Source organism: Chroicocephalus ridibundus, chromosome 4 (assembly GCF_963924245.1).
Source record: "Chroicocephalus ridibundus chromosome 4, bChrRid1.1, whole genome shotgun sequence".
Classification (NCBI taxonomy): domain Eukaryota; kingdom Metazoa; phylum Chordata; class Aves; order Charadriiformes; family Laridae; genus Chroicocephalus; species Chroicocephalus ridibundus.
In genome coordinates, this window is record NC_086287.1 from 74576824 (window position 1) to 74603671 (window position 26848).

Here is a 26848-nt window from a genome sequence, read left to right on the forward strand (position 1 = left end):
GCGGGCGGTTCCGGCCTCGCTGCCCGCTGGGTGAAGGAGGTGGGGGGGGGTGTCGAGGCCTGTGCTCCGCGGGGCAGCGCCCGCCCGCCGGGGGTAGCGTCGCCACAGCCACCGGCAGAGCCGTGGCGGCGAGCGCAGGCCCCGGCAGCGGCGGCCGGCAGCAGCGCAGGGGTTAAGGGCGGCGGGCCGGGGGGGGCCGGGGGCGGGAGCATGCGTGCTGCCGGCCTCTATTGTCTCCGGCGCGGCGCCGAGCATCCAGGCGGCTGGCGGCGGCCGGCAGCGAGGCCCTGCCCGGCCCCGGCGCAGCGCAGCGGAGCGGGGCGAGGCGCCCCCGCCGCCCCCCGCCGCCCCATGGGCCGCAGCTGATCGGCCGCCCGGTTGCCGGCCGCGCACCGGGCAGGAGAGAGGCGGGCGGAGCGACCCGGCCGGCGTCCTCCCCACCCCCGCTTCATCCCGTTCTCCCCCCCTTCCCCCCCCGGAGCCCTCGGCGGGCCCCGCCGGGGGTAACGGCGGCGGCGGACTCGGGGCTCCCTCGCCCCTGCGGGCCCGGCGGGGGGAGGATGCCTGGGGCGGGGATGGGTTTTCGCCCGTAGCTCCTTCCCCCCCCCCCCCCTCCCCCCTAACCCCCCCTTCCCCGCTTCCTTCCGCCCCCTCTCGCCTCCCGGGGGCGGCGCGGCCCCGTTCCCCGCGGGGGGCTGTCGCTCGGCTCCCTCCGGCCCCGGCGGCGCCCATATGGGGGGCAAGCAGAGCACGGCGGCCCGTTCGCGGGGTGCCTTCCCGGGGGTGTCGACGGATGACAGCGCCGTGCCGCCGCCGGGAGGAGGGGGGGGGGGGGCCGCCCCCCTTCGGCCATTACCGGGCGGGCGGCGGCGGCGGCGCCATGGGGCTGCGCAGCCGCTCCGTCAGCTCGGTGGCCGGGATGGGCATGGACCCCGCCACCGCCGGCGCCGTCCCCTTCGGGCTGTACGCGGCGGCGGCCCGGGCGGCGGGGGAGGCCGAGAGGGCCCCGGGCGGCGGCGGTGGCGGCGGCGGTCCGGGCTCCGACTCCACGTACGCCCATGGCAACGGTTACCAGGAGACGGGAGGCGGTCACCATAGAGACGGGATGCTGTACCTGGGCGCCAGGGCCTCGCTGGCCGATGCGCTGCCCCTCCACATCGCACCGCGGTGGTTCAGCTCGCACAGCGGTGAGTGCCGGGCTCCCCGGAGCCTTCCTTTCCCCCCACCCCCCCCCCGCCCCATTCCCCGGCTTCCCTTCCCTCGGTGGGGACGGGTCACCCGGTAACGGGGGGGCTGCACACTCCCTCCCCTGGCTGGCCAAGCCCCGTTGTGCCAAACCTGAAGGAAGGACCCCCATCCCTTCCCCGGCACGGGTGCGTGGGTGAGCACCGGGACCAGTGTCAAGGTCAAGGGGGGAAGGGGCTGTGGAGGAAGGGGAGCTTTCTAGAAGGGAGATGATCTGGCTTTGGGATGCCAAGCGATGGATGTGGCCTGTCTCCCCCTCCCCTTGACCGGGGGGGGGAAAGCGGTCTGAGGGTGCCGTAGCTTGAGCCCTTGGTTTTGAGTACCAGGCTGAGCTCCTCGTGTCTCTTCTGAAGGTGTTTGGGGGGTGCCAGTCAGGTACAGCAGTGCCCATGCCTTAGAAACTGGGAAGGAGGCAGAGGAAACCTTTGAAAAGGAGGTGTGGGAATTTTTTTTCCCTTTGTTTCATCTGATAAAGGGCCAGGGAGAGGCCAAAGCGGGTTTTCTCATTCAAGCCAGCTGGCACTGTTGTGGTGCCGAGGAGGAAGCAGAGGAGGAACTGCCTGCCTCTTTAGCAGGGCTGGGGAGCCGGCTGGGCTCCCTTGCAGGAAACCTGTCAGGCTAAGGGAGGGGGCGAGGTTTCTCCCATCCTCACCCTCGTGGCTGGACCCTTCTATGTGTCCCGGTGTCTGGAGAGGAGCTCTGGCTGCAAGCAGGGCTGTGTCACTGACCTAGTTTTGGCTGGGTACAGGGAGCGAGGTGGGAGGTCCTCCCTTCCCCTCCTGGCTAGAGGGGAAGTCATTTCAGGGATGTCTCCTTGCGTTTCCTGGAATAGTCTGGGATTTCTCTCCCACCCAGCCCCCTTGCAAACGCCGTAAGTGTTCTCCTTGCATGACGTGGTCTGGGAATTTCATAATACGCCTTGGGACAATGCCTCATTTTCAGGAAGACTTGAAACTGAACCAGTGGACAAGAACAAAGTGCCAAACGAGGCTCGCGGGGCCCATTTTCCTACTTCCATCTTGGGATTTTTCACCATTGCCCAGGCTCTGGGGGCTGTTCCTCTCAGTTAGATCGAAACCATGCGTCTTGCATTGCATCCTCAGTGACAGAAAGCCCCGGGCCCAGTTCCTATTGATCCGGATAAGCCGGGCACTTGCAGTCCTCCCTAGCAGATGGAGAGGGCTGGCTGGCATGTGGTGCCAGAGTTGAGATCGAGCGCTTCTGCAAACTTTTTCTTGCTCTGTGACCTTGCACAGGCTCTGCCGCCACTCTGGTTTTTAAACACAGAAGGAAACGAAGGTGCAGCATCCTTCCAGGTATTCCACAAGCCACTTGGGCGAATGATTGCCGTGGGGCCTTCGGCTGGTGCTGGAGCAAGGAGGGTTTCGTTACAGAAACACCCTGTGGCTAATCTGTACATAGAGGTAGTCGGTCAGCGAGTGTCAGTTACATTAAATTATAGTTCTCAAAACTGCAACGCTGAGAGGCGAAAACCTGTTCGTAAAAATAAACCAGCTGCAAAATGGAGTAAGCTTTCTCCAGCTGCTCATGCAAGTTAGTGCTACGCTGCTAAGTTAAACCTGGTGCCCTTGGAAGATTGCAGCACGAGCTGTGGGAAGTGCTGCAAGAACTGGGTTTCTCTGGTGCCTCTTTTGGGGCCCTCTGAGAGCGTTTGAGCTGTGCCGAAGCGTGTGCGGGCAGCAGCGAGAGCCGTTTAGCCCATGCCAAAGCCTCTCCCGGGGGTGATTCTTCCTCCTTGCTAATTAATAGCAAAAGGAGCGGAGGATGCTTAAAAACCGTTCTGAAAACTTGTCGGAGCTCATTAAACTTTTGTGTTCTTCCTCTTAGTGTAAGAGGTTAATGGAGGATTTGGAGACCGAGGGGAAGTAAGCCACCTCAAGATTGCTAAAATTCCTGCTAATCTCCCATTGTAGCTGGTTAACCTACAGCAGGGCAGTCAGGAGCTACTTGCTTCTTCCCCCCCGTGCCTCCCCATCGACCCGCTCCTCTGGCGGCGCTGAGCCACTCCATTAGCCACGGGAAAGTGCTGAAGCAGCAGTGCTCCAGTAAATGGAGAGGAGCTTTGACATTGCTGCGCGTGACTGTCCCTGCTCCTTTGGGAGGACGACTCGAGGGTGGGGATGAGGGGACCCGCCGACGCACCAAACCCGCTCAGGAGGATGCGTGCCTGGGGGTCTCGAGGATCTGCCCGGGTTTCTGTGCTGCTGGGAGGAGAGGACTGCCCCAAACTCTGCGGCTAACAGGACTGGAGGGTGGATCCTTGCCCTGCCTCCCCCTTTCCTCCTGCCTCCACGCAGGCTGGAGACCTGGATGGCGCCGTTCTCGGCACACGGGAAAGGTCGTGTCCATGGGCTTGCTCTTTCAGGAGTACTTGGGTTGGGGGAAGAGCCGGGAGCCTCAAAGTGCAACCTGGGCTCTGTGGAGACCTCAGTGGGACAGTGAGGAGCCCTGGCTTAATGACAGTGATAAGGTGCTGTCATTGTGTCAGACTGTCCACGATAATAGGAGCACGCAGATAGGCTTGGTGCCTCACCGCTCCCTTTATCTGTGATGCGGATTTTGTGTGCCTCTCCGGCTGCTTCATGGCTCCTCCGGCCCACCAGCAAGGACCCCGAGGGCTGAGCTGGGGTGGGCTGAGCTCCCTTCTCCCTGGCTCGTGTCACTCCTTCCCCCTCTCTGCAGTCAAAGGCTTGTAGAAGAGCCAGGCGTGCCTAGGGAGGGAAGAGAGGAGGGCTGCTCTTGGGAAGCCGGTGTGGAGCAGGATTGAGAAGTGGTCGCCAGGGCCAGCATATGCTGCAGCATCGCTGTAGGGTGCTGTGGGTCATGATGGTTGGCAAGGAGAGCCTGTTGCCGGATTGCTCCAGGCTTCCTGGGCACAGGGACTGAAGGAGCAGTTACGTACTGGTGGCCTCTAGCCCTTCCAGGGCCAGAAGAGGAGATCTGCTGCTCTTATCAATAGCAAAACCTAAAAGCATCTTTCAAGCAGGGTGGGCGAGGGGGCTCTGACCTTTGTGGTAGATAGAGCTTGTCCCTCTCTCTGAGGGAACAGCACCTCCCTGAGTAAGTGGATCCCGTTTCCTGACACGGATTTTCCTAGGTGTGTCTGCCATCCACACAAGTGACACAACTGCTCCAGCTCCACCTGAAACTGCTCTGGGATTTCCTTGTCTGCCCTGGGTTTCTGAGATTGGCTTCTTGGTGTACATTGGTGGAAGACGACAAAATGTCTTCTGCAACTTTGGAATTTCCTTGTAACACTTGACCCTGTCCCTGTAGCTTCATGACCATTAGGTCTTCTCGGCAAAGCCAAGGCCAGTGGGAAGAAGGGAGGAAAAGGAGACACGTGTAGTTTAATGTTGCGTTTCTCCAGCTTTGTGTGGTTCTCTTAGTATCGCTCATGTTATTCATCTTCATCAGAGGATCTTGGGGAGTTTGCAGAGGCTGTAAGTAGCTTAAAGTTTATCTGGAAATCCCCCTCATCACCCAAAGCCCTTGAGTGTTTGAAGCTCTAATAAATCCATATCTCCCTGTCTGCCGGCTAGCCCAAGGAAATGCCTAGCTCATCCTTCTGTGCGGAGCCATCAGGAATGTCGCAGGCTTTCCGTGCATAGACAAAACCAGCTGTTTGTCCTGGATGCTGGCTGCAGCAACGTCGAGAGGGCTCCTATGCCAAGTGAGCTGCTTCGTTCTCAGCAGTGCCTTGTTCGGAGCAGGAGAGAAGGGTGTCCTGGTGGAGAGACGGCAGCCAGGCTGCTGGGCTGGGTCCTCATCCGGGCAGGGTTAGAGAATGAAATAAGCTGGAAGCACTCTTTGATCCGGCTCTGGAGTAAGGGATGTGAAATAGGGATCGCTTGTTGGAAGGTGAGCTGAAGGTGTGTGTGAACACCTGTGTTGGGCAGCCCTGGTCTCTGCCCAGCTGGAAGGAGGCGGGTCTGTGGTGTATGTACGCTTGTGCTCTGACAGCTTCGAGTCCTGAGCCTTTTCTCGCCGGTGCTTGGCGATGCGCGCTGCTGAGCTAGTCCTGCCATTGCAATCTCTACACCAAAACCAGAAGGCTTAATTCTAGGTGTCTAGTCAGCGAGCTGCTGGAGGGAGTTCGCTTTCATCCCTGACTTTTCTGCCACCAACTTTTCGACGTGCAGACATTGAAAGTGTTTCCCTCCCCCCTCCTCTACAGGGGCTGGGCCGGAGGAAGGGCACCCCAAGGTCTGCAGGAACTTGCCATTGTGAATCTATTTTTGCACCTGGAAATTTCCAAAGGAGACCGTCCTCAAACCGTCTTTTTGTGGGTTTGGTGCTGGTGACTGCCTGGCAGACGGGTTGGGCACCTAGAGTGTTGCCAGGCCTGCGGATTAGGTTTAGAATTGTCTAGGTTGGAAGGGACCTTTCAGATCATCGAGTCCAAAAATTGTTGGGAAGTGGTGCAGGAATGGTCCTGATGACTCCCTGGCCAGAGATATTCAGCCGTTGGACTCCCCGGGTCTGGAGGGGTTGCTCTTCCGCTTCTGCCTTCTCCGAGCCGGCTGCAGGACAGCATATTCCTGGGGGAAGAGGCAGCAGCTACCTTGGAAGAACGAAGCAGTGAATACCAGAAGATGGGAGACTGGAAGGCAGCTTTAATGCATGCCAGACCCGCAGCCTGGAGATGAAGTTTAAGTGTGTCAACGTTGGCGTTGTGCGTGAGAAGCCGGTTATCTTCATTCTCCGCAGCGAGAGCTAGCGCAGGCTGTCGCTGCGCTGCCTCGCCACTCCGGTGCCCGCTGAAATCTCTCGGCCGCCTTGCCCAGCAGTGAGGCACTAATTGCTGGGGGTACTAACTGGCGTGGCTGGGCTTGCTCCTCTCTAAACCTGGGTGTAAATCAGCTCAGGGGAGCTGGGCGCCTTCCCCCCCTGCCCTCCACACACAGGTACGCTCCAGAGATGCTGCAAACGATGCTCTCGTGCGCCCTGGGCTGACCCACTTCCCAGCCAGGATTGTCTTCCTGGTCCGTGACGTAAGTTTATCCCATGTTGGTTTGTTTTGCTGAGATGCTTGTTTCGGTGAGTGGAATAACGGTAAAGGCTTCTCTTATTTATTAAAGTGCTATTAGGGCTTGTCGCTCTCACTCTCCCCCCCTCCTTCTCTCCCGCTCTCTCGTTCGCTGGCCGGAGGATCAATCAGATGCAGACATCTTTGGTGGAGGAGCGGTACCAGGGCTGGCGCCTGGCCAAGGGAACCGCAGAGAGTCATGGGAAAATGCTGCTAAATGCTGAAAATTAATTTCAAGAGAAACGCAGGGAGGGAGAAAAACCCACTTTGGAGGAGGAGGAAAAAAAAAATAAAATAAAAAAGGCTTTTTTTTTTTTTTTTCTCCCCCCCTCCGATGTAATCTCCCATGTGACAAATCGGACAGGCAGCAAAGAGCTCTTTGTATGAATGAATTCCCTCTGCGGGAACCGGTCCCGTGGCCCCCTGGCCAGCCGGTGGGCAACCACGAGGTGTGTCTTATTGCCTCTGCTGCTGGTACACTGAAACCCCAGATGTTCAATACTTGGGTTTGAGTAAATGTGACCTGGTTGTCTCCTGATTGCATCGAAAATTGAAATCATAAGGGCTTGCGAGTGACTTACGTGGAGTGATGCTGTAAAAGCAGCAGGTCCTGATGCAGAGTGTTTTAGCCACCTGCTCTGGCGTGGCTCTGCATCATGGTGCAACAAGCCTCCCCCTCTAAGGCAGACCCATTTTTTATTTCAGATAGAGCAGGAGTGGCTAAAGTTGGGCCTTGGAGGTCTCGCCGGCACCGGTCCCACTTTTGGATGTGATTGAACCTATTGGGGGCTTGGGTCTCCCCCCAGGGATGCTCCCGCTGTCTGTCCCTGGTGGGTGCTGCTTGGCCAAACGCTTTTGCTCCGTGCTTTCTGGTGGGAGGCCGTGGGGAGGTGCAGCTGCAGGAAGCCCTGCTGCCCTGGGGCCTCTTCTCCTGCCGCTGCACAGCGTTTCCCGTGGGCAGAGCGGGGCTGCCGGCGGGTTTCCTGCCCTGCTGGACTGTGGCGGAGGGACGGGGGCTGCTTTTCTCTTGGTGTGCTTTAACTTTCCAGCCTGCTGCGGGTCCCACGTGGCCCACGGTTTGAGGAGGGTGGTGGGGAGAGCTGGGGAGCCGGCAGGCAGCTGGTCTCTGTGCCGTCACCATGGGGCTTGGTCCATCTGTGGTCCCTGTGCGCTGCTGGGTTTGTGCCGCACGCTCCCGGCTGAGCTCAAGTGGATGCATCGCTCAGCGCTGCCATCGTCCTTCCCCGGGCCCTGATGGCAAGTTTATGGGCAGGTGGAGGTGTTTGGTACAAGGTTTGCTGGTGGGGATGGTGCCTCGCCATTGGAGAGGCTGCAGTGCACCTCTGAGGTGGAGCTGACTCCTCTCCTTCCCCGCGGAGCCAAGCTGCACTGGCCAGTGTGGGCAGCAGGTCGGTCCCCGGGAGAATTGGGGTGTCGTGATGCTCAGGGAGGTGGGGGGTGAATTAGCTCGGGGAATTCCTGGCTCTCCACACCTGTGCACGCTCGTGCAGCTGTGGGCCTCCCATCAGCGGTACGGAAACAAGCCCATGCGCTTTGTGCAACGGTCTCGTGCGCTTTGTAGAGGAGCAGAGAGGTGCAGTGGAAATATTTACTCTTTTGCTAGTTCTAGCAATTCTAGCAAAAATTTCCCAGGGCTGTATATTCCCAGTGAGCACCCTCGGCTCATTGAAGCTGTGTAGGGTTATGGCCACTGTTCCTGAGCGACTGTCATCTACCAGGCACAGAAATGGGGCTGGGACGGGCCCTGGTGAGGGAAGCACAGCGGCACAGATGAAGAATTGAACTGAAAGCTGCTCAGAGCTGTTTCCTGGCCCTAGCAGGCAGGACGGCGTGGCAACAGCGGGTATTTTTAGAGGCCAGCTGCCTGCAACGCAAGAGAAGGAAAGCAGCAGTCAGGCAGGAGAACGGAGTGATGCTTCCTCTGTCCCCAGCATTTTGTTGCTTCCCGGGCCGGGGCTGCTGGCGTTAAGGAGTTTCCATGTCCTCTGTGCCTCTTTGCCTGTTGCTGCCTCGAAAGGCGGCTGGTTTCATGCTCCCCTCGCCTTTAGCCATGGCTGCGTGTTTCTCTGATCAAGGAGGGTGGTGTCGGGGGCTCCCCTTTGCACATCCCAGGCGATTGCATTACAGCTTGGTATGGCGGGCATTTTGGGGATTGTAAGTCTTTGTCACCGGCGAGGGGAAAACCTGCAGTTTCTCCTGCAGCCGGGGTAATTGCAGCGATTCATTTGGGAGCTCTCCCTACAAGGCGAAGGAGCTGCTTTTTGTCGGAATTGCTGCAGGGGAATCAGATCCACCTTTCAATCCATCCATCCAAGGCCTGTACGTCTGAGCACCCTGCCTGAGCCGCCTCCACATTTCGGGTTATTCCCACCCGGATCTTGCTGCTTTGAAGCTATTGTCCATCCGCTTATTTATTGCAACCTTGATTTTGTAGGCCCTGAAGTCTGCTATTTGCCTGGATCTTACTCTTCTGAGGGTGGTTAAAGACACTTTTGATTTCTTTTGGCTCTCCCTAGACAGGTACAAAGCAGACAGCACTCTGTGGCTCACCCTGGGTGGGTGTTTCATGGGGGAATTCTGCTTCCCAAGGCCCTGCCCAGCTCTGGAAGTGGGGGTACACTGTGCTTCTCTGGGTGTTCATAGAATTATAGAATGGTTTAGGTTGGAAGGGACCTTAAGGGGCCTTAAGGGACATCTAGTTCCAACCCCCTGCCCTGGGCAGGGACACCTCCCACCAGCCCACGTTGCTCCAAGCCCCGTCCAGCCTGGCCTTGAACCCCCCCAGGGATGGGGCAGCCACAGCTTCTCTGGGCAACCTGGGCCAGGGGCTCACTACCCTTGGTGTTTTTCCTTTCTCCTGGGGAAGAGAGGGCTTGAAACCCCACAGGTGGGATTTTTGTCGTCTGTAGCCCTGCTGTCTTCCTCCTGTGGCTGCTGGCTGTGAGACGGCTCGGCCCTTCCCATGTTGGAGGGTGGCAGGAGCAGAGAAGGTGGGACAGCCGGGCAGGCTTGTTCCTGCCTATGGCATGGTGTGCAGCCCCTCCTGCCTCTGCTGGCAGGATCCAGCGTGGGCAGAACCCTGCCGCTCGCCCAGGGGTTCGTTCCTCCAAGATGTCGTGCTTTGTGTTTCAGAGGTTGGGCTCCCGGTGCTGCAGAAAGCCGGCTCTCTCTGCCAGCCGCCTCCGTGCTGCAAAGGCAGCCGGGAAGCACATGGGGCAGGGCTGCTCCAGAGCAAGTCCTGTGGTGTTGCCCCATCGCCGGCACAGGGGTATCTCCCAAATCCCCAGCCTCTGGCCAGAGAAGGGGAGCTCATACTGCCTTGCCAGGTGGCTCAGTGCTGTTGAGCATCCCTCCCCTCCCGTGCCATGCCCAGCAGAGGTGTGTGATCATCCTGCAGGTCTGCACCCCACTTTTTCCCCTTCCTGCTGTGCTGGCAGCCTGTGGCATCCACCAGGCATCCCTCGGCAGTTGCGGACCCTCCGGGGGAGCAGGGAGATGCTCTCTGCCGTGCTCCTCTTCTACCACGTGAGGAGCTGGGGGCAGGTGAGGTTAGGGCTTGCTCTGCAGTGTGCTCCTCCCTAGGATTTTTTTCCAATTATGTCTGTCTTTTTGCAGAAACAACCAGTGTTAACTGGCCGTAAGCATTTCACAGCCATGCACTGCCCGTGGGCATAGCTCCCTGTGCCTTTCCTGCTCTGTTTGCTGCTTGCTGTATAAAAATTGCCCTTTCTCTACCCTGAAAAGCAGTGCTCCGACCTTCCCACACACCCTGGGCGCTGGGGATTTCTCACTGTTGAAAACCAGTTGGCCCAGTAACTCCTGCCACCACAGCTCAGGTGTGAAGTGCCACGGGAGACCCTCCACCATGCTGTTAATGCCATGGGATGCCCGGGGAGGAGGTATTCCAGGAGCTGGATGGGATGGCTTCCCGGCAGGAGCGGGTATGTGGGTGAGATCAGTGCTCTGATCAGGGGCTCTGCTCCCCCTGCCAGCATTGTGAAGCCGGGACATGCCATCGTGTGTCCCTGGAGTGTCCCTTCATCCTCCCAGTGAGGTCAGCTGAGCTGTGACGGAGCCTCGGCAGCGTCAAGGAGGGAGTTTTCTGCTTTGGAAAATCCCGGGGGTCAGGAGGGAGGCAGCCAGGGAGCTGCCGTTTCACCCCGCGGGGTTGGATCCGGTTGCGTTTGGGAGTGGCTCAGGTCAGGCTTTTATGCTTGAGCCTTTCCGAAAGCGGGAGTTCCTCTGGCAGCTCGGCAGCGACTGGAGCCCGGCGGGGACTCCGTGGGTGCCTCCCCAACGGATGGCTTCGTCAGAAGTGACTCACCCCGCCGGTCCCCGCGTGACGTGTCCTCGCTGCTCCCTCCCAGCCAAGGCAAAATGTCCGACTCTCTCCCTTTCTGCTCCGATTTCCGAGTCGCTGTGTCCCACTGTGCTGATGGAGATCCTCTGCGCTCTTTCGTTTTGGCATCCGGGACCCTCCCTTGCCCTGTTGGCTCCGTGCAGATGATTGCTGCCCACAGCAGGGCTTGCCGTTGGGCTTCCTCCTTCGCACGAGAAATATTCGGGAGGAAAAAAAAAGCAGGCATACGGGCAAACCCTTTGGAAATTCCCAGGCATGCCTGCAGGTTCCCTCTCCTCTCTGGGCAGTGAATTTGAAACTCTGAGCATCCTTTCAGAGGTGGGGAGACAGCCCCAGGACACCCCTGCAGCTCTTCCGCGCAATGAGATGGCCCCAGGCCAGTTTTGTCACTAGCAGGAGCCCTGAATGAGCTCGTAATTTGGTAAATTCAAGCCCTGCAGCCCGAAGGCAGGAGTCTAAGGTGTTAATGCCTTCGCTGGGCTGTCGCCCAGGACCCCTCTGCTTAACTTTGCTGTTCTCTGGGATGCTAAAATTAGCTTTGGGCTACACACTCTTCCTTATGAAGCCTGTTCCCAGCAGCCTGGGGAGCGTTTCTGCGGTAAACTAGGACTAGCTGGAAGGCAGGGTGACCCTGGGAGGTTGCCTTTCTCGTCCAGGTCTGGGGGAAACTGATCCTGCAGCACAGCCTGGGCTATAGGAGGGAGATGCTCTCTACCTGTAGCGTAGGTACTTTTGCTCAAAAATTGCAATTGTGGCCATGAAAGGGGCAATACTCAAACAGCAACAGGCAGGGGGGGATGCTTGGGGTGCAGAGGCTGTTTGCACGTCTTCCCTGAGGATGTGTGTGCAAGGAGGGCAGCTCTGGACCCCACGCGACCGTATAGCCAGGTCTCTTCGCCCTCCCGCTTCTCAATGTCCATGGGCCGTGGTGGAGGTGTCTTGTAGGGCTTTGGTGTGTCCATCCGCCGAGGCTGATGGCTTTGGATGCTCTGGAGCAAATCTTGTGGGGTCTCCCTCTTTCGCATCGCCTGCCCCTCCTCAACTCTCCAGCTTTCCTCAACCCAGTGTTGCAATCTGTTCTGCTTCTTCCCCTCCTCCCCCGCCGCCCCCATAAGAAACCATCTAGCTAAAAAAAACCATATTGCCTTCCAACTTGCAGCAAACAGCAAGCCTTCCAACAGCAGCCCTGGGCTGCTGCGATGTGGTGCCACCCAGCCCCTCCTGCATTCTTCTGGCCCTAGTGGCTTCTCTACGTCCCACCTGGGGCACTGATGCCTTTTCCTTGCTGCTGTGCCTCCTTTTTGCGTCTTGAGTCGGGTGGGAGCGGACAGAGGCGGCTCCAAAACCCAATGCCTTGAGCGTTAAAGCGGTGCTGGCCTTGGCCAGTTTCGTGCTCGGTGGCACGTCCCTGCCACCCTTGGCTGGCGTGTGGCTGACCTGACAGCAAACACCTGCAGCGCGGGGGCTTTGCCAGGAGCCACTGTGAACTAGGGATGGCTTTTCTTAGATGTTGCACAGGAGTGACTTCTTTTTGGGGTGCTGCTTCACATAACAAGAGTTTCTTTTCTCCCAGCTCAGCCAGCTGAACTGACTTGATCAGCAAGGAGACGGTGGGGTGGGATGGGGATGGAGCAGGACTGTCCCTTTGCTGGGGCAACAGCCTGCACCCTTGGGTTTCTCCCCAAGCGCTGCATCCAGGGATGTCCCAGCCCAGCCATGTCCCTGCTGCCTGGCTCGTCATCTGGGGCTGTCCCACTGGCGTCCCCCAGCCCTGCCTCCCTTCCGCCCCCAGGAAGGTGGGATGTCTTGTTTCCACCCCGGACCAGTCCTTTATGCTTTTCCCACCTCCCTGCAGCCTTGAATCGGGAGGAAGGGTGCTCGCACGGCCCTTTTATGGAGCCGGCAAACGAGGCCACTTAAGTGCTTTACTCCTTCCTGCCTACGTGTCCCTGCTCGTGTCAACCCTTGTGCTGCACAATAGCCCAGCACTGGCGCGGCGTTCTTGTGTCCCGCCGGGACGGCAGGCAGCGGGGCTGCGGCGGGCTCTGGCTTCTGCATCTTCCCCTGCAGCTGATGCCATTTCCTTCTGCCAGGGGAAGTGGGTTTGGCCTGATCCTGATGGGTGCTCTGGCCTCCAGGCACTTGATGCAAGTGCTTTTCTGGCGTGGGCCTTGGTGGGACGGGTCCCTGGGGCAGCTGCAAGCTGCCTCCAGGCCCCGGTGCGAGGCGGCATCGCCAGCTGCATTGCTCAGAGACCGGTGGAGCACCAGCTTCCATGGTGGGTGATGCGCTCGGAAGAGGACGTCCACGGAGGTCCTCAGCTGCTGGGTCCCTGTGGTGCCCAAGCACCGGAGATGTGCTCTGCGTACCCCACGTGCCATGTCCGATGTGCTGTCCTGTGACTGTTGCTCTTAGTGAGGCCGCTTTAAATCAATAGGAAATTTATTTTCCAGGAGATGTCGGGTCTGAATATCTGCAAGATATTTGTGGTCTGTGCTGGAGCCCATGAAGGGTAAGGGAAGGGAAGAACTTGGAGTCCCTTTGCCTTACCCAATCCCGCATGCGTCTGCTTCAGATGGACTGACTGGGCCCGTAGACGTGGTCTTTCGGTCTTTTCCTCCTCTCTGATCACTTGCATGTTTTTTGTTAAAGATGATCCATCTCGTCCAGCTTCTACCTGGTGCCAGTTCAGCTGGCAATGTCAGGGAAGCCACGGGAGGAGGTGTGATGCTCAGGGTTTTCTTGGGAAGGAGGAAGCATCAGAACTCGGCTTCAGCTGGATGTTTGGACCAAATATTCCCTGTATTTGTCTTGTACTTGGCCTCATCCTCACCTGGTGTGAGGCAGCTCCCTTGGCCGGGGGCCCAGGATGCTCTCTGGAGACATGGAGGTAGGCTGTGCAGCTGAGGTTTCCAGATCTCCCATGGACATCAGGCAGCCTGGTGCTCACCCCTGAGCTCCCTGGTGCTCGGGGTGTCCCGTGGGATGTCTGGGCCACTGGGAGAAGGACCCCTCCTGGGGTGGGTGTGTTTTTTTGGGGCATTTGTGTAGCTGCTGTCACACACAGGGCTCTGGGTTTATCCTGCTGTGGTAGCTGGGGATCCCTTCGGTGAGTGCTACTTGCTATGGGGTGGGTTGCTGGGGTTGCACCCACTCTCTTGCACCTGGGCTGCTGCTTCCCCTGCCTTCAGGGCACGTCATCCCCCACCAACGTCTTCCTCGCCTTGCTGGAGGTGCTGCTCAGCAGTGAAGCTGCTGCTCCTCGCATTTCGGCCATCTGCTAGTGATAGAGGCAGGTTCTCCTACTGCTGGGGCGATGCCACATCTCCTGGTGGCATCGTAGCCTGTAAGTGATCCATCTGGAGGCACACCGAGCTAGCAGAGGGTTTGGGGAGTGAATGTGGACGTGGTATGTGCCTTTCCCTGCAGTCAGGGGTGGCGTTGGACACCATGGATGCCATCTCGCCCATCCCCGAGGTGAGCAGCCACTTCCACTCGCAGGATGTGGTGTGGTTGACCCCATTGTAGTGCTCGGTGGCTTCCCCAAGCCATGCAGGTTGCTGCGGGCATCGCTTGTAGACAAAAGTGATGGGAATTTCCTGTCCCGGCTTCAGAAGAAGCAGTGTTTGAGATGTTTACAGGTGGGCTGGGGAGGTGTCTTGAGCCCCCCATCGCCACCAAAGCCCCGGCAGCCTGTGTGGCGGTGCTTTAGGCACCGTGAAGGTTAACCACGGGGCTTTTTCAGCTTGCATAGGACTTGGTGGAGGTTTTCAGAGGTTCCCAGCTTTGCTTTGCCCAGCTCTCTAAAATTAACCATGTAACCTTCCTAAAAATACTCAGAGGGCAGTAGCCCCTGGAGAGCACCAGGCACTGCTTGCTCCTGGTTTCTAGACCAAGCCATCGGAGAGATGAGATCACCTGGCAACGTGTCTCTCCCAGCCCTGGAAAGCCCTTGGCTTTCTCATAGTCTCCTGCAGGATACAAGAGCCCAGGTTTGGATCCGAACTTGCCTTTCCGGGCCAGCCTGCTTCCCGCAGCATCCTCTTCTTCCTCGCTTGCTCCTGGCAAGAGCCAGTGCCTGCCTGCACATCTCTGGTTGCGGAGATGGTGCCAGCTTCAGGTTTAACGTGCCGCAGGCAGGAGCATCACCAGCTGCCTTGGGAGGGAGGAAGGGTCCATGGCCTTTCCCCGGAGCATCCCCCGAGCTTCCCTGTGGGCGTGGGAGGCCCAGCCGAGGAGGAATAGCTTGGCCCTTCCTCTCTCTCATTTATGTTTTTTTTTTTTGTTAGGCATGTGGGAGGAGGGCGGAAAGGGCTCGAGGAGGAGGGAGGGAGCTGAATTTTCCATGAGCAGCTGTCAAAATGTAATCTCCTGCGTCGCTCGGGCTGGCAGCTTAGGCAGGATAAATTAACGGGGATTTCGGGGAACGTGGAAAATACCATTGCCCGGAGGGGGCCGGCTGCTTAGGGAGCGGCCCTTTCATCTGCAGGACCGGCTCAGAGCCCCAGCGCCTGCCGGAGCCACGAGGGATGCTCCCAGGTGCCGGCTGTCCCCTGGCCTCGGTGGTTTTCCATCCACCACCTTCCCCCAAAGGTCAACTGGAGAAGGGGCGAGGGAGCCCGACCCCCATCTCTGCCTCCCTTTCCCACTGGCGGGGGGCTCCCCGTGGCTCCTGCCAGGGAGGGGGACGCCGGCAGTTGCTCCTGCAATGCCAAGTATTTGTGCCGACAGCTGGGGTGCAGGGTGGCCCCCGGCCCCGGGGGCCTTTCCGCGCCAGCTCCTCGCTCCCGCTCAGACCCAGGAATTCATGCAATTGCGTTTTCATAGTTTTATATATATATTTTTTTTTTTTCCCCTCCATCTTGCAAAATGCAGAGCCAGGGAAGCGTGTCTGCTTCAGCGCCTGGCTCGGCCCCCGGCCCCGTGCGGCGGCCAGCGTCTGTGGCTGGAGCACGCCGCGCACGTGCTGGGGTTTGAGCGCCGGTCCCTCCGTCTGTGCAATGTCCCCACGTCCTTGCCACGGGGCCACAGTGGCACTGGGGGTCCCCGTCCCCCAGGGAGCACCAAGGAGCGTGATGGGTGTTTGTGCTGGCTATTTATAAACGTGTTAAAGCTACCCCAGCTAGCAAAGAGGCCTGGCAACAGCTGCTCACCGGAGCCTGCAGAGAGCCCTGCTCTTTCCCCGGTTCCTGCTGCTTTGCCTGTGGTCGTGCTCCGGTAGCCGTGGACCGGGTGGTCTCATCCGGAGCTCTCTCCCTTCGCCCCCATTGCACATCTCGTAGGATCCCTTCGGGTGCTGCCGGAGCTGGCAGATCTGGGGCAGCTGTTTAAAATAACACATTGGCACAGAAAAAAGGGGGGGGACCAGCGAAAACGAGGTCTTTCTGGGCGGTGCATGGGGGACGGGAGATAACCTCAGCAAATGCTTTGCCCTGACACCCAGTTTGCAGCCGAAACACCTTTTCCAAAGGGAGCCCTTTGCAGCTGCCCCATGCCAGGGGCTCCCTGCTGGAAACTGGTCCCCGGAGCTTCCCCAGTAGGGACCAGTGCCCGAGGTGCTGGCAGACCGTCCGCGTCCGAGCAGGATCGGTTCAGCCGGGGACAGGGACAGACGGGATGCCAGGGTAGCCGAGGGACGGGGAAGGTGTCTCACAAGGAGAGACCAGTTGGGTCTTGCAGAAGGCAGACTGGGAGGCTATCTGAGCCCGCTCTATAAATACACCAGGTGGGTAAACACTTGGGAGGAGAAAAAAAACAAAACCAACCAACTATTTCAGCTAATGGGCAACTGCTGACACAAGGTATAAATCGGTCAGGAGTAAAATTAGGCTGGAGAGGAGGAGGCAGATGGGTGCTGCTGCCCGCCAGGCTCCGGCTGCCGGCACTGCCCTTTTGGCTGGGGCTTGGCGCAAATGGGGCTGGACTCGCAGCAGAGACCCCCATGGCTTGGCCCAGCTGGGACAGGGATGTGTCCCTGTGGTGGCACGCTGCGGGCCAGCCCGACACCCTGCCGGGGGGAGCCCTGGGCTGGGGGGCTCCTTCTTTTAGCAGGTCCCTCTAGAGCCAGTCCCCCACCACCCATGGTGTTCATCCTTGCTGTGCCCTCCTGGGAAATAACCACCCTCCGGAGGGGCAGGAGTTGGTATCCCTGTCCTAGGCTTTCATCCGGGGAGCTGGGAAGTAATCTGTATTTATCATCGCTGCTAACGAGAGGGTGCTCGGGTGTCGAGCAGTTATCCTGGCTGTTTGCATGGCAGAGGCCTTGAGCTGCCTCCCATTAAAGCCACCCGCACTTTCTCCCTTCCAAGAAGCAAAAAAAAAAAAATGCCCTCGCCACATCCACGTGGTGGCAAACAAGAACCTGATTCATCCTTAGATAATTTGTGTATGTTCCTCTCCTCTTCTTTCCTGAGCAGCCTTTGCATATATATGAAGAAAGCTCTTAAGCGGCACTGCAGTCAAACCTGATCTGCTTTTAGAAGACAGGTCCTTAAATTACCCTCTCCCTCTCTGCAGGCAGGGAATTGCTAGATACTCTGGTGCGAACCCATGGTGGCGGTGGTGGCACGCATATGCTCGCCTGCATCGCCTTGAGCCCGCCTGCGCTGGGCAGTGACAAACCCACGGCCTCGAGTCCCGGGCCGGTGACCTGCAGGACTGGTTGGGATGTTGATCCCCGGGAGTTTGGGGCTCAGAAACCTGGGTTTGGGGCAGCCTCGCTCGGTGACGCTGGGCATGATGCTGTGGTGGTCTGCATGGCTCGAGCAGGTGGTGGCACCGCTGTGATACCCTTGGCACCAGCCGGGCTCCATCCTCACGCCCAAGGAAGGACGCAGGGCGGATCTGGCCATCACGGCCAGCTTCATCCAAGAGGTCTGGGTCAGCAGGCAGGTCCAGGTGACAAGGCAAGGCCAAGGTCAAGCTGGGACATTGCCCTGCGGGGTGCCCCTGCTCCTGGGGCTGCTGGCTGGCATCGGTGGGGCGAGCACCCACCTCGCTCCTGCAAAAAGCTGGAGAAAGCGGCAATTTGGGCTCGCGGCTCCAGCCTGCCTGTCCTCTGCTGTGGCCCTACAGAAAAACCTCCTTCCTTGCAGCTTTTCTGGGGCTGAGCTACGACAGCAGGGGCTGCTGTCCTGGAACAGGGACGTGCCCCTGCACTTGCCAGCCGTGGGGTGCTGCGTGCCCCAGGCTGCTCATCGCCCTTTAAGGTCCAGCAGCTGCTGGTGGCCACGTGTGCGCTGCCTTGGCACAATCTCCATGCCCTCTGCGCGGTGGGCACAGGGACAACCGGCGCGCCGGCTTGGGCGGCTGTCCCCTGTCCGGTGGCTGTCCCCAGCGCCGGCAGGGACAGGATGAGCGGGTGCCCGGCGGGCGCTGCGTGGGGTGCGCGGCACCATGCAGGCGGCAGGTGAGGGGCTGCCGTGCCCCGCTATGGCCTCGGGGACTCCCCGGGATGCGGGATGAGTTCTTCTCCTCCTCCTCGCTCTAAGGGCTTGTCTCTCCACTCTCCCTCCAGGTTTCAAGTGCCCCATTTGCTCCAAATCCGTGGCTTCTGACGAGATGGAAATGCACTTTATCATGTGTCTGAGCAAACCTCGCCTCTCCTACAACGGTAAGGGCTGGCGGCCAGGCTGTGCGGGGGGACACGGCGTCCTGCCGGCTTGGGAAGGCTCCGGGCAGGCTGGAGAGACGCTTGCAGGCGGCTCGGCTGGGCTTGCCAAGAGGGCTGTGCTCCAGCAGAGCGGTGCAGCTCACAGTCCCGGCTCCGCTCCGTTTCCCTGGCATGGCTTGGTCTCGCTGCTTTTGCCTTGGGACCCCTTGCCACACGGCCTCCTCCCTGTGCTTCTCGCCACGGCGTGCTGTGCCGGAGGGAGCCATCCCGGCTAGGGCAGGTGACGTGTGTCCTCCTGGGCTGCCCCTCTGGAGGGTCATTGCCTTCCTCGCCTCCTCGCTGGCAGCGGGGCTGAGCGCTGGTCTGCACACTCGTGCGTCTCCCGTCCTCCCTCCCATCCTCCCTCAGTGATGCTCACCCCCTCCTCGGTGATGCTTTTTTGGAAGTCAGGGGTCGGGGGGGTCTTCACTGCAGCCGCCCCAGCCCCATCTTCCCCCTGTGCCTCCCCCCGTGCCTCCTGCCGCTTCCTGGTTGCTCTGTCCCGGCTGCCTCCATGGATGTGGCTCCCCTCCATCCTGGGAAGGGGGACGCCGCAGGGGACCGTCCGTGTCTCACCGCTGTCCTCTCCTTTCCTCCCCCCCAGATGACGTGCTGACCAAGGATGCCGGCGAGTGCGTGATCTGCCTGGAGGAGCTGCTGCAGGGGGATACGATAGCCAGGCTGCCCTGCCTCTGCATTTATCACAAAAGGTACCGCCGCCTGCGAGGGGACGCAGCCGGCCGTGTGGCAGGGGGACAGGCGGGGACATCCCGAGACTCGGCGGCACGGTGGTGACGTGCTTTTCTCTCCCCAGCTGTATAGACTCATGGTTTGAAGTGAACAGATCTTGCCCGGAGCATCCTTCTGATTGACCCGCCGGGCGTGCTTGCTGACTTCTCTCTAAGGTGAGCCCGCGGTCGGCTGTTCCAATGGGATTTACCTGCACTGGGTTTGAATCCGGGGCCAGGAGGGGAAGGTGGGGTGTGATGGGGTGGCCTCGGCTCCTGCTCCTCACCTGGCATCGTCTCTCTCTGCCTTTGCAGGGCACCTTGCTGTACCTGCTGTACCTCCTCTCCCCGTCCTCCCCGCCCCGCCTGGAGTTTTGGGCTGACTTTAAATTCCTCGAGAAGACAAAAATAAAACCCAGAAACTTGAATCCACTTGGGACAACAGCGAATTATTTTTTTTTAATTATTATTTTATTATTATTATTTGTTTTGTTGGTTTTTGGGGTTTTTTTGAGTTAGTTTGTTGTTTTTTTTTTTTTAATTTAAAAACAAAGAAACATCCAGGAGAAGACAGTGTGAGAAAAGCGGAGTGACCCGCTCTCCCCTCCGCAGCCGCTGGTCACCAGGAGAGCTCTGCCCACCAGGGAGACCCCAGGGACGCCCTCGGCCGAAACCCTGCCATGATGTTTGGCTTTTTCTCCCCGAAACGAAGGGGAAAGCTGCCGGGGGACAGCCGGCCAAACGGAGCACCCGGCATTTCTCACCGGCAACCCCCCCACCTCCCACCTGGACTCGCCCGGGGGCTCTGCTCGGTTTTTTTGCACTGACTTAAATGGGAATTTTCTCCTCTCTCCCGTCTCCCTTTTGGAGATCTTCGCCCCGGCCTCTGCAGCGTGAGATGGGGACTCTGCCCCACGCCGGGAGCGGGGCCACTGCTCCCCCCTGCTGAGCCACGGCCGGGGGGGGGGTGGGGTGGTGGTGTCTGTCTTTCAAGTGTTTACAACGAGAAAAAAAAAAAAGAAAAAAAGGAAAAAAAAAAAGAAAAAAAAAAGGGAAAAAAGAAGAAAAAAAAAACAAAACGAAGAGAAAAGCTAGAAAAAAAAAAAAAAACGAAAAAAATAAACAAAAAACCAACCAACCAACCAAACCACAACTGAAGCTTCGTGTTGACTGGCGTGTTCTTCGATTTGAGCTTCCCTGCCCCGGTGATGTTTACAGACTGGTCACTCTTTAACTCAGCTATAACCACTCAGAGACTGGAGAGCCGCAGCATCCCCGCCGCCCCCCCCTTCTCTGCCACCCCCCGCCGGGCTCCTCTTGCCAAAATCGCCACCCCCCCCCCCTTTTTTTTTTTTTTCTTTCCGTCTCCTTGGAGTCCAACTCGTTGGAGGAGGGTGCAGGGGAAGGCCCCCCCCTCCATGGCCACCCCGGCCGCGGGGGTGGCTTTGCCGGAGGTGCCAAGATGGAGTTGTTTCATGGCAGTGACACCCCCCCCTCCCCAGCCCATCCCCGTCCCCTCCTGGCGCGGCGGGTGCATTTTCGTTGGTGAGACCTCCCCTGCCGGTGGCCGTGCCCCTGCGGGAAACCTTTCTGTATTTATATATTAAAAAAAAAAAAACAAAAAAACAAAAAAAACCAAAACAAAAACAAAAACGGGGGAAAAAAAAACCAACCTTAAAAGAGTTCAGAGCTTGGGGGGAGCTTCCTTCATTAGTCAAGGTGTTTTGATATGGTATTAAAACAATGTTCAATAAAATATTCACTGTTATTTTATTTCACTGGCTTTCTTGGTGAAGCAGGCGATGCCTGCAGGGTCTCCCAGCGCCCCCCCCCCCCCCCCCCCACCGCCGATGCCCCCCCTTCCCAGTGTCCACTTTGGCATGGGGACGGCCGTGGTGGAACTCGTCATGACCCAGAGGGCTCCCAGCTCTGGCAAGCACAGCTCTGGGCAAGCAGCTAAAGTGGGGGTCCCCCTGGTCCCCCTGCCCTGGGGGCAGGGGGACGACCTTGTGTGCACCGCTTGGCACAGGGACCCCCCCTGGGGAGGGGCTGGCGGGGGTGTGTGTGTGTGTGCATGTGTCCCCAAAAAGACATCACGGCGCGTGGAGGCTGCGGGTGCAAAGGGGTTTATTGAGGGGTTGGGGAACCCTGACCCACAGGGGTGGGGACGGGACGGGGACGGGGGGTCAGCGGTGCCACCCCGGCCCTGGCTGCGGGGGGACGGGGTCCCCTCAGAGCACCTTGCCGGGGTTCATGAGGTTGTGGGGGTCCAGCGCTGCCTTGATGCTGCGCAGGGTGTCCAGCCCCTCCTGGCCCAGCTCCTCCAGCAGCAGCCCCCGCTTGCCCAGCCCCACGCCGTGCTCCCCGGTGCAGGTGCCCCCCGCTGCCAGCGCCCGCCTGCGGGATGGGGTTGGGGGGGGGTGTCAGGGGATGCCACAGGGCCACCTGTCTGTGTCCCCCCCTGCTCCAGGGTGTCCCCATCCCTACCTGCCCAGGCGCTGGGCGAAGGCGTGGACGCGCTGGGTCTCATCGGGGTCCTGGGTGTCGAAGATGAGGAGGCAGTGGAAGTTGCCGTCACCGATGTGTCCCACCATGGGGCCTGTGGGGTGGTGGGTCAGGCGGGGAGGACGATGTCCCCCCCAGCTGACACCCCCCCACCCCCCGCCGTCCCGGGTGGCCGCAGCCCCGCTGACCGGTGAGGCCGGAGTCCTGCAGGTCCCGCTTGGTCTCCACCACCACGTCGGGCAGGCGGGAGATGGGCACGCAGACGTCCGTGGAGTAGCCCTGGGGCAAAGGCAGAGCCGTGGTGCCTCCAGCCCCACCGAGGCACCGCCGCCGCCATCATCCCCGTCCCCGTCCCTCACCTGGCAGCCGGGCCGCAGGGCCAGGGCGGCATACCAGGCGCTGTGGCGCATGGCCCAGAGCCGCCCGCGCTCCTCCGGCTCCTCCGCCCAGGCCAAGCCGGAGCCGCCGTTCAGCTGCACGATCTCCTCTGCCGGTGGCCAGGAGCCCTGGGATGGGGCCAGGAGGGGACCCCCAGCACCCCCAGCCCTCATCCCAGCACCCCCAGTCTCCATCCTGGGCAGCCATCCCAGGACACCCCTCGTCCCCTTGTCCCTGGGCACCCATCCATCACCCTCGGATGCCTCTGGTCCCCCTCACCCTCCATCCCTGGGCACCTGGTGACCCCCCCATCACTCCCCAGTCCCCATCCTGGGAACCCAGCCCTGGCCCCCCCCGGCCCTGGTTCTGGGCACCCATCCCTCATCCCAGGACACCCCTGGTCCCTTGTCCATGAGCACCCATCCACAACCACGGGACGTCCTGGGACCCCAGTCTCTGGTCCCTTGCCCATGAGCACCCACCCACATCCATGGGGCTCCCCGGTCTCCCAGTCACCAGCTCTGGACGTCTGTCCCTCACCCTGGTGACGCCGAGATCCCCCAATTCCTGGCCCTGAGCACCCATCCCTCACCCCAGGACACACCTGCTCCCCTTGTTGCAGGCCCTGGGCACCTGCCCCTCACCCCAGAGCCATACCATGGCTTCCCAGCACCATCCTTCACACCAGGACATCCCTGGTCCCCCCTGACCCCCTGTCCCTGAGCACTCATCCCCAGGGACCGCCCCCCCAGCCCAGGCACCCATCCCTGGCTCTGGGACCCCCGATCCCCTGGTCCCAGTGCCCACCACAGCCCCAGCCCTGGCTCCGGGACCCCTGATCCCCTGGTCCCAGTGCCCACCATGGCCCCAGCCCAGGCACGCATTCCTGGCTCTGGGACCCCCGATGCCCTGGTCCCAGTGCCCACTGTGGCACACCATCCCTGTGCCAGTGTCATCCCTACCCGTTTGCCGCTGCTGCTCAGCCAGGCCGTGCCGGGAGCCGTGGAGCTCCAGGAGGAGCGTGGCCGCCACCGGCAGCTCCATCTTGCTGAAGCGGCTGCAGGCACCCACCATCACCTCGTCCAGGAACTCTGGGTGGGAGGAGGTGGCACTGAGCCCCACCACCGGCCCCCAGTCCCCGTGCCCACCGCCAGCCCCACCGCCGGCACCCACCAATGCGGGCCACGGGCACGGCGGCTTGCAGCACCTGGACGGTGCAAGCCACAGCCGCCCGCACGCTGGGGAAGGCGGCGGTGGTGACGGCGGCCGCCTCGGGCAGGGGGTGCAGGCGCAGCGTGGCCTGCGTCAGGAAGCCCAGGGTGCCCTCGGAGCCCACGAAGAGCGAGGTCAGGTCGTAGCCGGCCGCCCTCTTCCTGCGTGGGGATGGTGAGCCAGGTGCCGGTGCGGTGCCTGCCCGGGATGGCCCCGTCTCCCACCTCCAGGCACCCACCTGGGCTGGCGGCCGGGGCCAGCGGTGTAGAGCAGGCGGCCGTCGGGCAGCACCACACGCAGGTTGAGCACGTTGGGCCGCATGGTGCCGTACCGCACCGCGTTCGTGCCTGAGGCACCCGTGGCCGCCATGCCACACAGCGAGGCATCCGCCCCGGGGTCTGTGGGTTGGGGATGGGGCAGGGGGCTGCAGCAGGGACGGGGCCATGGGGTGACCCCATGGGATCCCATACCAAGCCTGGCCGGCACCCCGGGAGCCTGGCCCTGCACCAGCTCCAGTGCACCCCAGGGACCATGGGAAGCCCAGCACCCCTGGGACCTTGGCACCCACTCTCCCATGGGTGCCCCTGGGACCATAGCACCTCAGTGGGCGGCCCCGGCACCCCTGGGACTGGGGCGTCCGCTCCTCTGTGGGTACCCCTGGGACCACAGCACCTCAGTGGGGACCCCAGCACCCCAGCAACTGCAGCACCCACTCTGCTATGGGCACCCCTGGTGCACCCCTGAGACCACAGCACCGCAATGTGGGCCCCAGCACCCCTGGCACCATGCAACTCACTCCCCATGGGTTTTCCTGGGGCACCCCAGGGACCACAGCACCTCAATGGGGGTCGCAGAACCCCTGGGTCTATGGCACCCACTCCCCCAGGGGCACCTCTGGAACCAGAGAACTTCAGTGGGGACCCCAGCACCCCTGGGACCATGGCACCCACTCCCCCAGGGGCGTCCCTGGTGCATCCCTGGGACCAGAGAACTTCAGTGGGCACCTGAGCACCCCTGGCACCCACTCCCCCATGGGCACCCCGGTGCATCCCCTGGGACCATAGCACCTAAGTAGGGACCCCCAACACCGCTGGGACAATGGCACCCACTCCCCCATGGGCACCCCTGGGACCAGAACACCTCAGTGGCAACCCCAGCACCCCTGTGACAATGGGAAGTCCAGGACCCTTGGGACCACGGCACCCTCTCCCCCATGGGCACACCTGGGACCACGGCACCTCAGTGGGGAGCCCAGCCCTCCCGGGCCCCTCGCACACCCATGGGCGCCCCCAGCACCTCTGGGACAATGGCATGCCTAGTCCCATGAGGACCGCAGCACCGCTGGGACCACGGCACCCCAGGGGGACCTCCAGCACCTCTGGGACCATGGCACTCTATGGGGACCTCAGCACCACAAGGACCCCAACCCCATGGGCTCCCCAGCATCCCCGGGGACCACAGCACCCTCATGGGCATCCCCAGCAACCCTGGGACCACAGCACCCTCAGCCTCCTGGGCACCCCCAGCTCCACAGGCATCCCCAGCATCCCCACCCTCAGCTGCTCCCCAGTGCCCCAGCACCCACAGTACCGACGGGGAACCAGAGCCCCGTGCCACGCAGGTGGCTGTTGAGGGCCTTGCGGGTGACGCCGGGCTCCACCGCCACCGAGAAGTCCTCAAGGCTCAGCTCTGCGATGGCGTCCATGCGGCTCAGGTCGAAGCAGACGCCGCCCTGGCATGGGGGACACCAGCATGGCTGGGCACGGCTGGGGCACCGAGACCCCCCCTGGACAGGGGGTGCCAGGGGTGCTGGGGGTGGCTGTACCTGCACGGCGTTGACGCCGCCCTCGAGGCCGGTGCCAGTGCCAAAGGGCACCATGGGGACGCGGCAGCGGTAGCAGAGCGCAGCCAGCTCCTGCACCTGCCCCACCGACTGGGGCCACACCACGGCGTCCGGGGGGGCACAGCTGGGGGGACGGGGTGGCACTGCTGCCCCACGGCCCTCCCTCCTCCTGAGGCCCTGCCCCTCCACAGCCCCTGCTCCTATCCCACAAACCGTCCAGTCTGCAGACCCTTTCCCTGCCCAGACCATTCCCGTCCCCATGGCCCTTCACCTCCCCAGGACCCTTCCCATCCCCAAACCTTTCATCCGGGGTTCCCAGTCCCCCGCACCCATGTGTGCATGGCCTTGTCGTCACCATGCTGCTCCCACACCCCCATGTCCGTGGAGACATTGGGGACCCCAACACACCTCTTGGCACACCCAAGAGGACCCCTGGAACCCCTGCCACCACGGCACCTCCGGTCCTGTTGGCACCCCTGGGACCATGGCACACCCAAGGGGACCCCTGGGGACCACTGCACCCTGCGGGGGAACCCCAGCCCCTCTGGGACCAGAGCACCCCCGTGGGGACCTCATCACCCAGGGGACCCCAGCCCCAGGGGCTCCCTGGCCCCGCAGGGCTCCCAGCTCCATGCGCACCCCAGCAGCACTGGGGCCGTGGCCCCACACAGTCCCGGGGGGACCCGTGTGGCACCCCAACACCCCCAGCGCAGCTGGGGGACAGGGCGGCGGCGCTGCCCCACGGACCTCCCCCTCCCCAGGACCCTTCCCCTCCGAAGACCCTTTGCCCGCCCCAGGGCGCCTCCCCTCCCCGGGACCCCTCTGCCCAGAGCCTTCCCGGCAGGATCCCACCTCCCCGGACCCCTGCCGTGCCCAGCCCGGCCCCCCGGGGCTCCCGGCACCCACGCGTGCATGGACTCGTCGTGCCCGTGCTGCTCCCGCACCGCCACGGCCGTGGAGACGTTGGGGGCCCCCACCACGGCCCGCAGGGACGCCACGAAGTCGGGGGGCAGCGGGGGCTGCGGGGGAGGAGAGAGCGGGGGTCCCGTCAGGGCGGGGGCAGGAGGGGGCCAGGGCCCGGCACACACCCCCCTCCCCCGCAGCTCGGGGTGCGGGGACGCTCCGGGGGCCCGATCCCGCCGCGCCCCCCCGGCCCCCGCCCGGCCCCACCTCGGAGCAGCAGCTCCGGCGCCCCAGGGCCGCCCCCAGCCCCAGCACCCGCCGCAGCGCCATGGCGGGGACCAGGGCCCGGACCGCCACGGGGACGGGGACGGGGAGGGGACGCTGCCCTCCGCCGCCCCGGCGGCCCTGCCCGCCCCCGCCGCCGCCTTAAGGTGGCTCCGGCTGGCGGGGGGCGGGCTGGGACACGGGTGTCCGCCCCAGCCGGGGGGCCCTGTGCCTCCAGCGCCCACGCCGGGGTCCCCGTGCCCGGCCGGGCGTCCCACAGCTGGCCACCTGCCGCCAGACGTGACCTTGTGTCCACCCGGGTGTCCCCACACCTGACCAGGTGGCTCCACAACTGACCACGGCCCCATATGTCCAGCCACATGTCCCCACACCTGACCTTATCCCCACGAGGCCACCCAGGTGTCCCCACACCCAACCAGGTGTCCCCACACCAGGACACGTGCCCTCGTGCCTGGCCAGGTGTCCCACTCCCTGGCCTGGTGTCCCCATGGGAGTCCACACATGGCTCCGTGTCCCCACGCCTGGGGTACAGCCACGTGTCCCCAGCCCTGCTCAGGTGTCCCTGCACCTGGCCCCGTCCCCTGCCTTCGTCCTCTGCCTTGGTTCTGTGTCCCCAGGGAAGGTCACATGTCCCCAAGACGACTCCTTGGCCAGGGCTCTCTCAGCC

General features: G+C 61.7%; 2 protein-coding genes across 2 annotated transcripts; one reads left to right on the forward strand and one right to left on the reverse strand.

The window, feature by feature from the left end:
• Positions 1 to 44: 44 nt before the first annotated feature.
• On the forward strand, positions 45 to 20828 carry ZNRF1 (zinc and ring finger 1). Its single transcript, XM_063334182.1, is given in 6 exon segments — positions 45 to 825; positions 827 to 1187; positions 18193 to 18288; positions 18932 to 19037; positions 19142 to 19232; positions 19371 to 20828. Coding segments are annotated over 5 exon segments (714 nt in total). The 5' UTR covers positions 45 to 732; the 3' UTR covers positions 19200 to 19232; positions 19371 to 20828.
• A 337-nt stretch (positions 20829 to 21165) lies between these two features.
• On the reverse strand, positions 21166 to 26275 carry LDHD (lactate dehydrogenase D). Its single transcript, XM_063334183.1, has 11 exons — positions 26164 to 26275; positions 25900 to 26012; positions 24976 to 25117; positions 24741 to 24882; positions 23389 to 23548; positions 23112 to 23311; positions 22901 to 23029; positions 21920 to 22047; positions 21749 to 21839; positions 21543 to 21654; positions 21166 to 21452 (listed from the first exon to the last, which is right to left on the reverse strand). The coding sequence occupies exons 1-11, from the start codon at positions 26224 to 26226 to the stop codon at positions 21287 to 21289; spliced, it is 1446 nt and encodes a 481-aa protein (XP_063190253.1). The 5' UTR covers positions 26227 to 26275; the 3' UTR covers positions 21166 to 21286.
• Between the last annotated feature and the right edge of the window lie 573 nt (positions 26276 to 26848).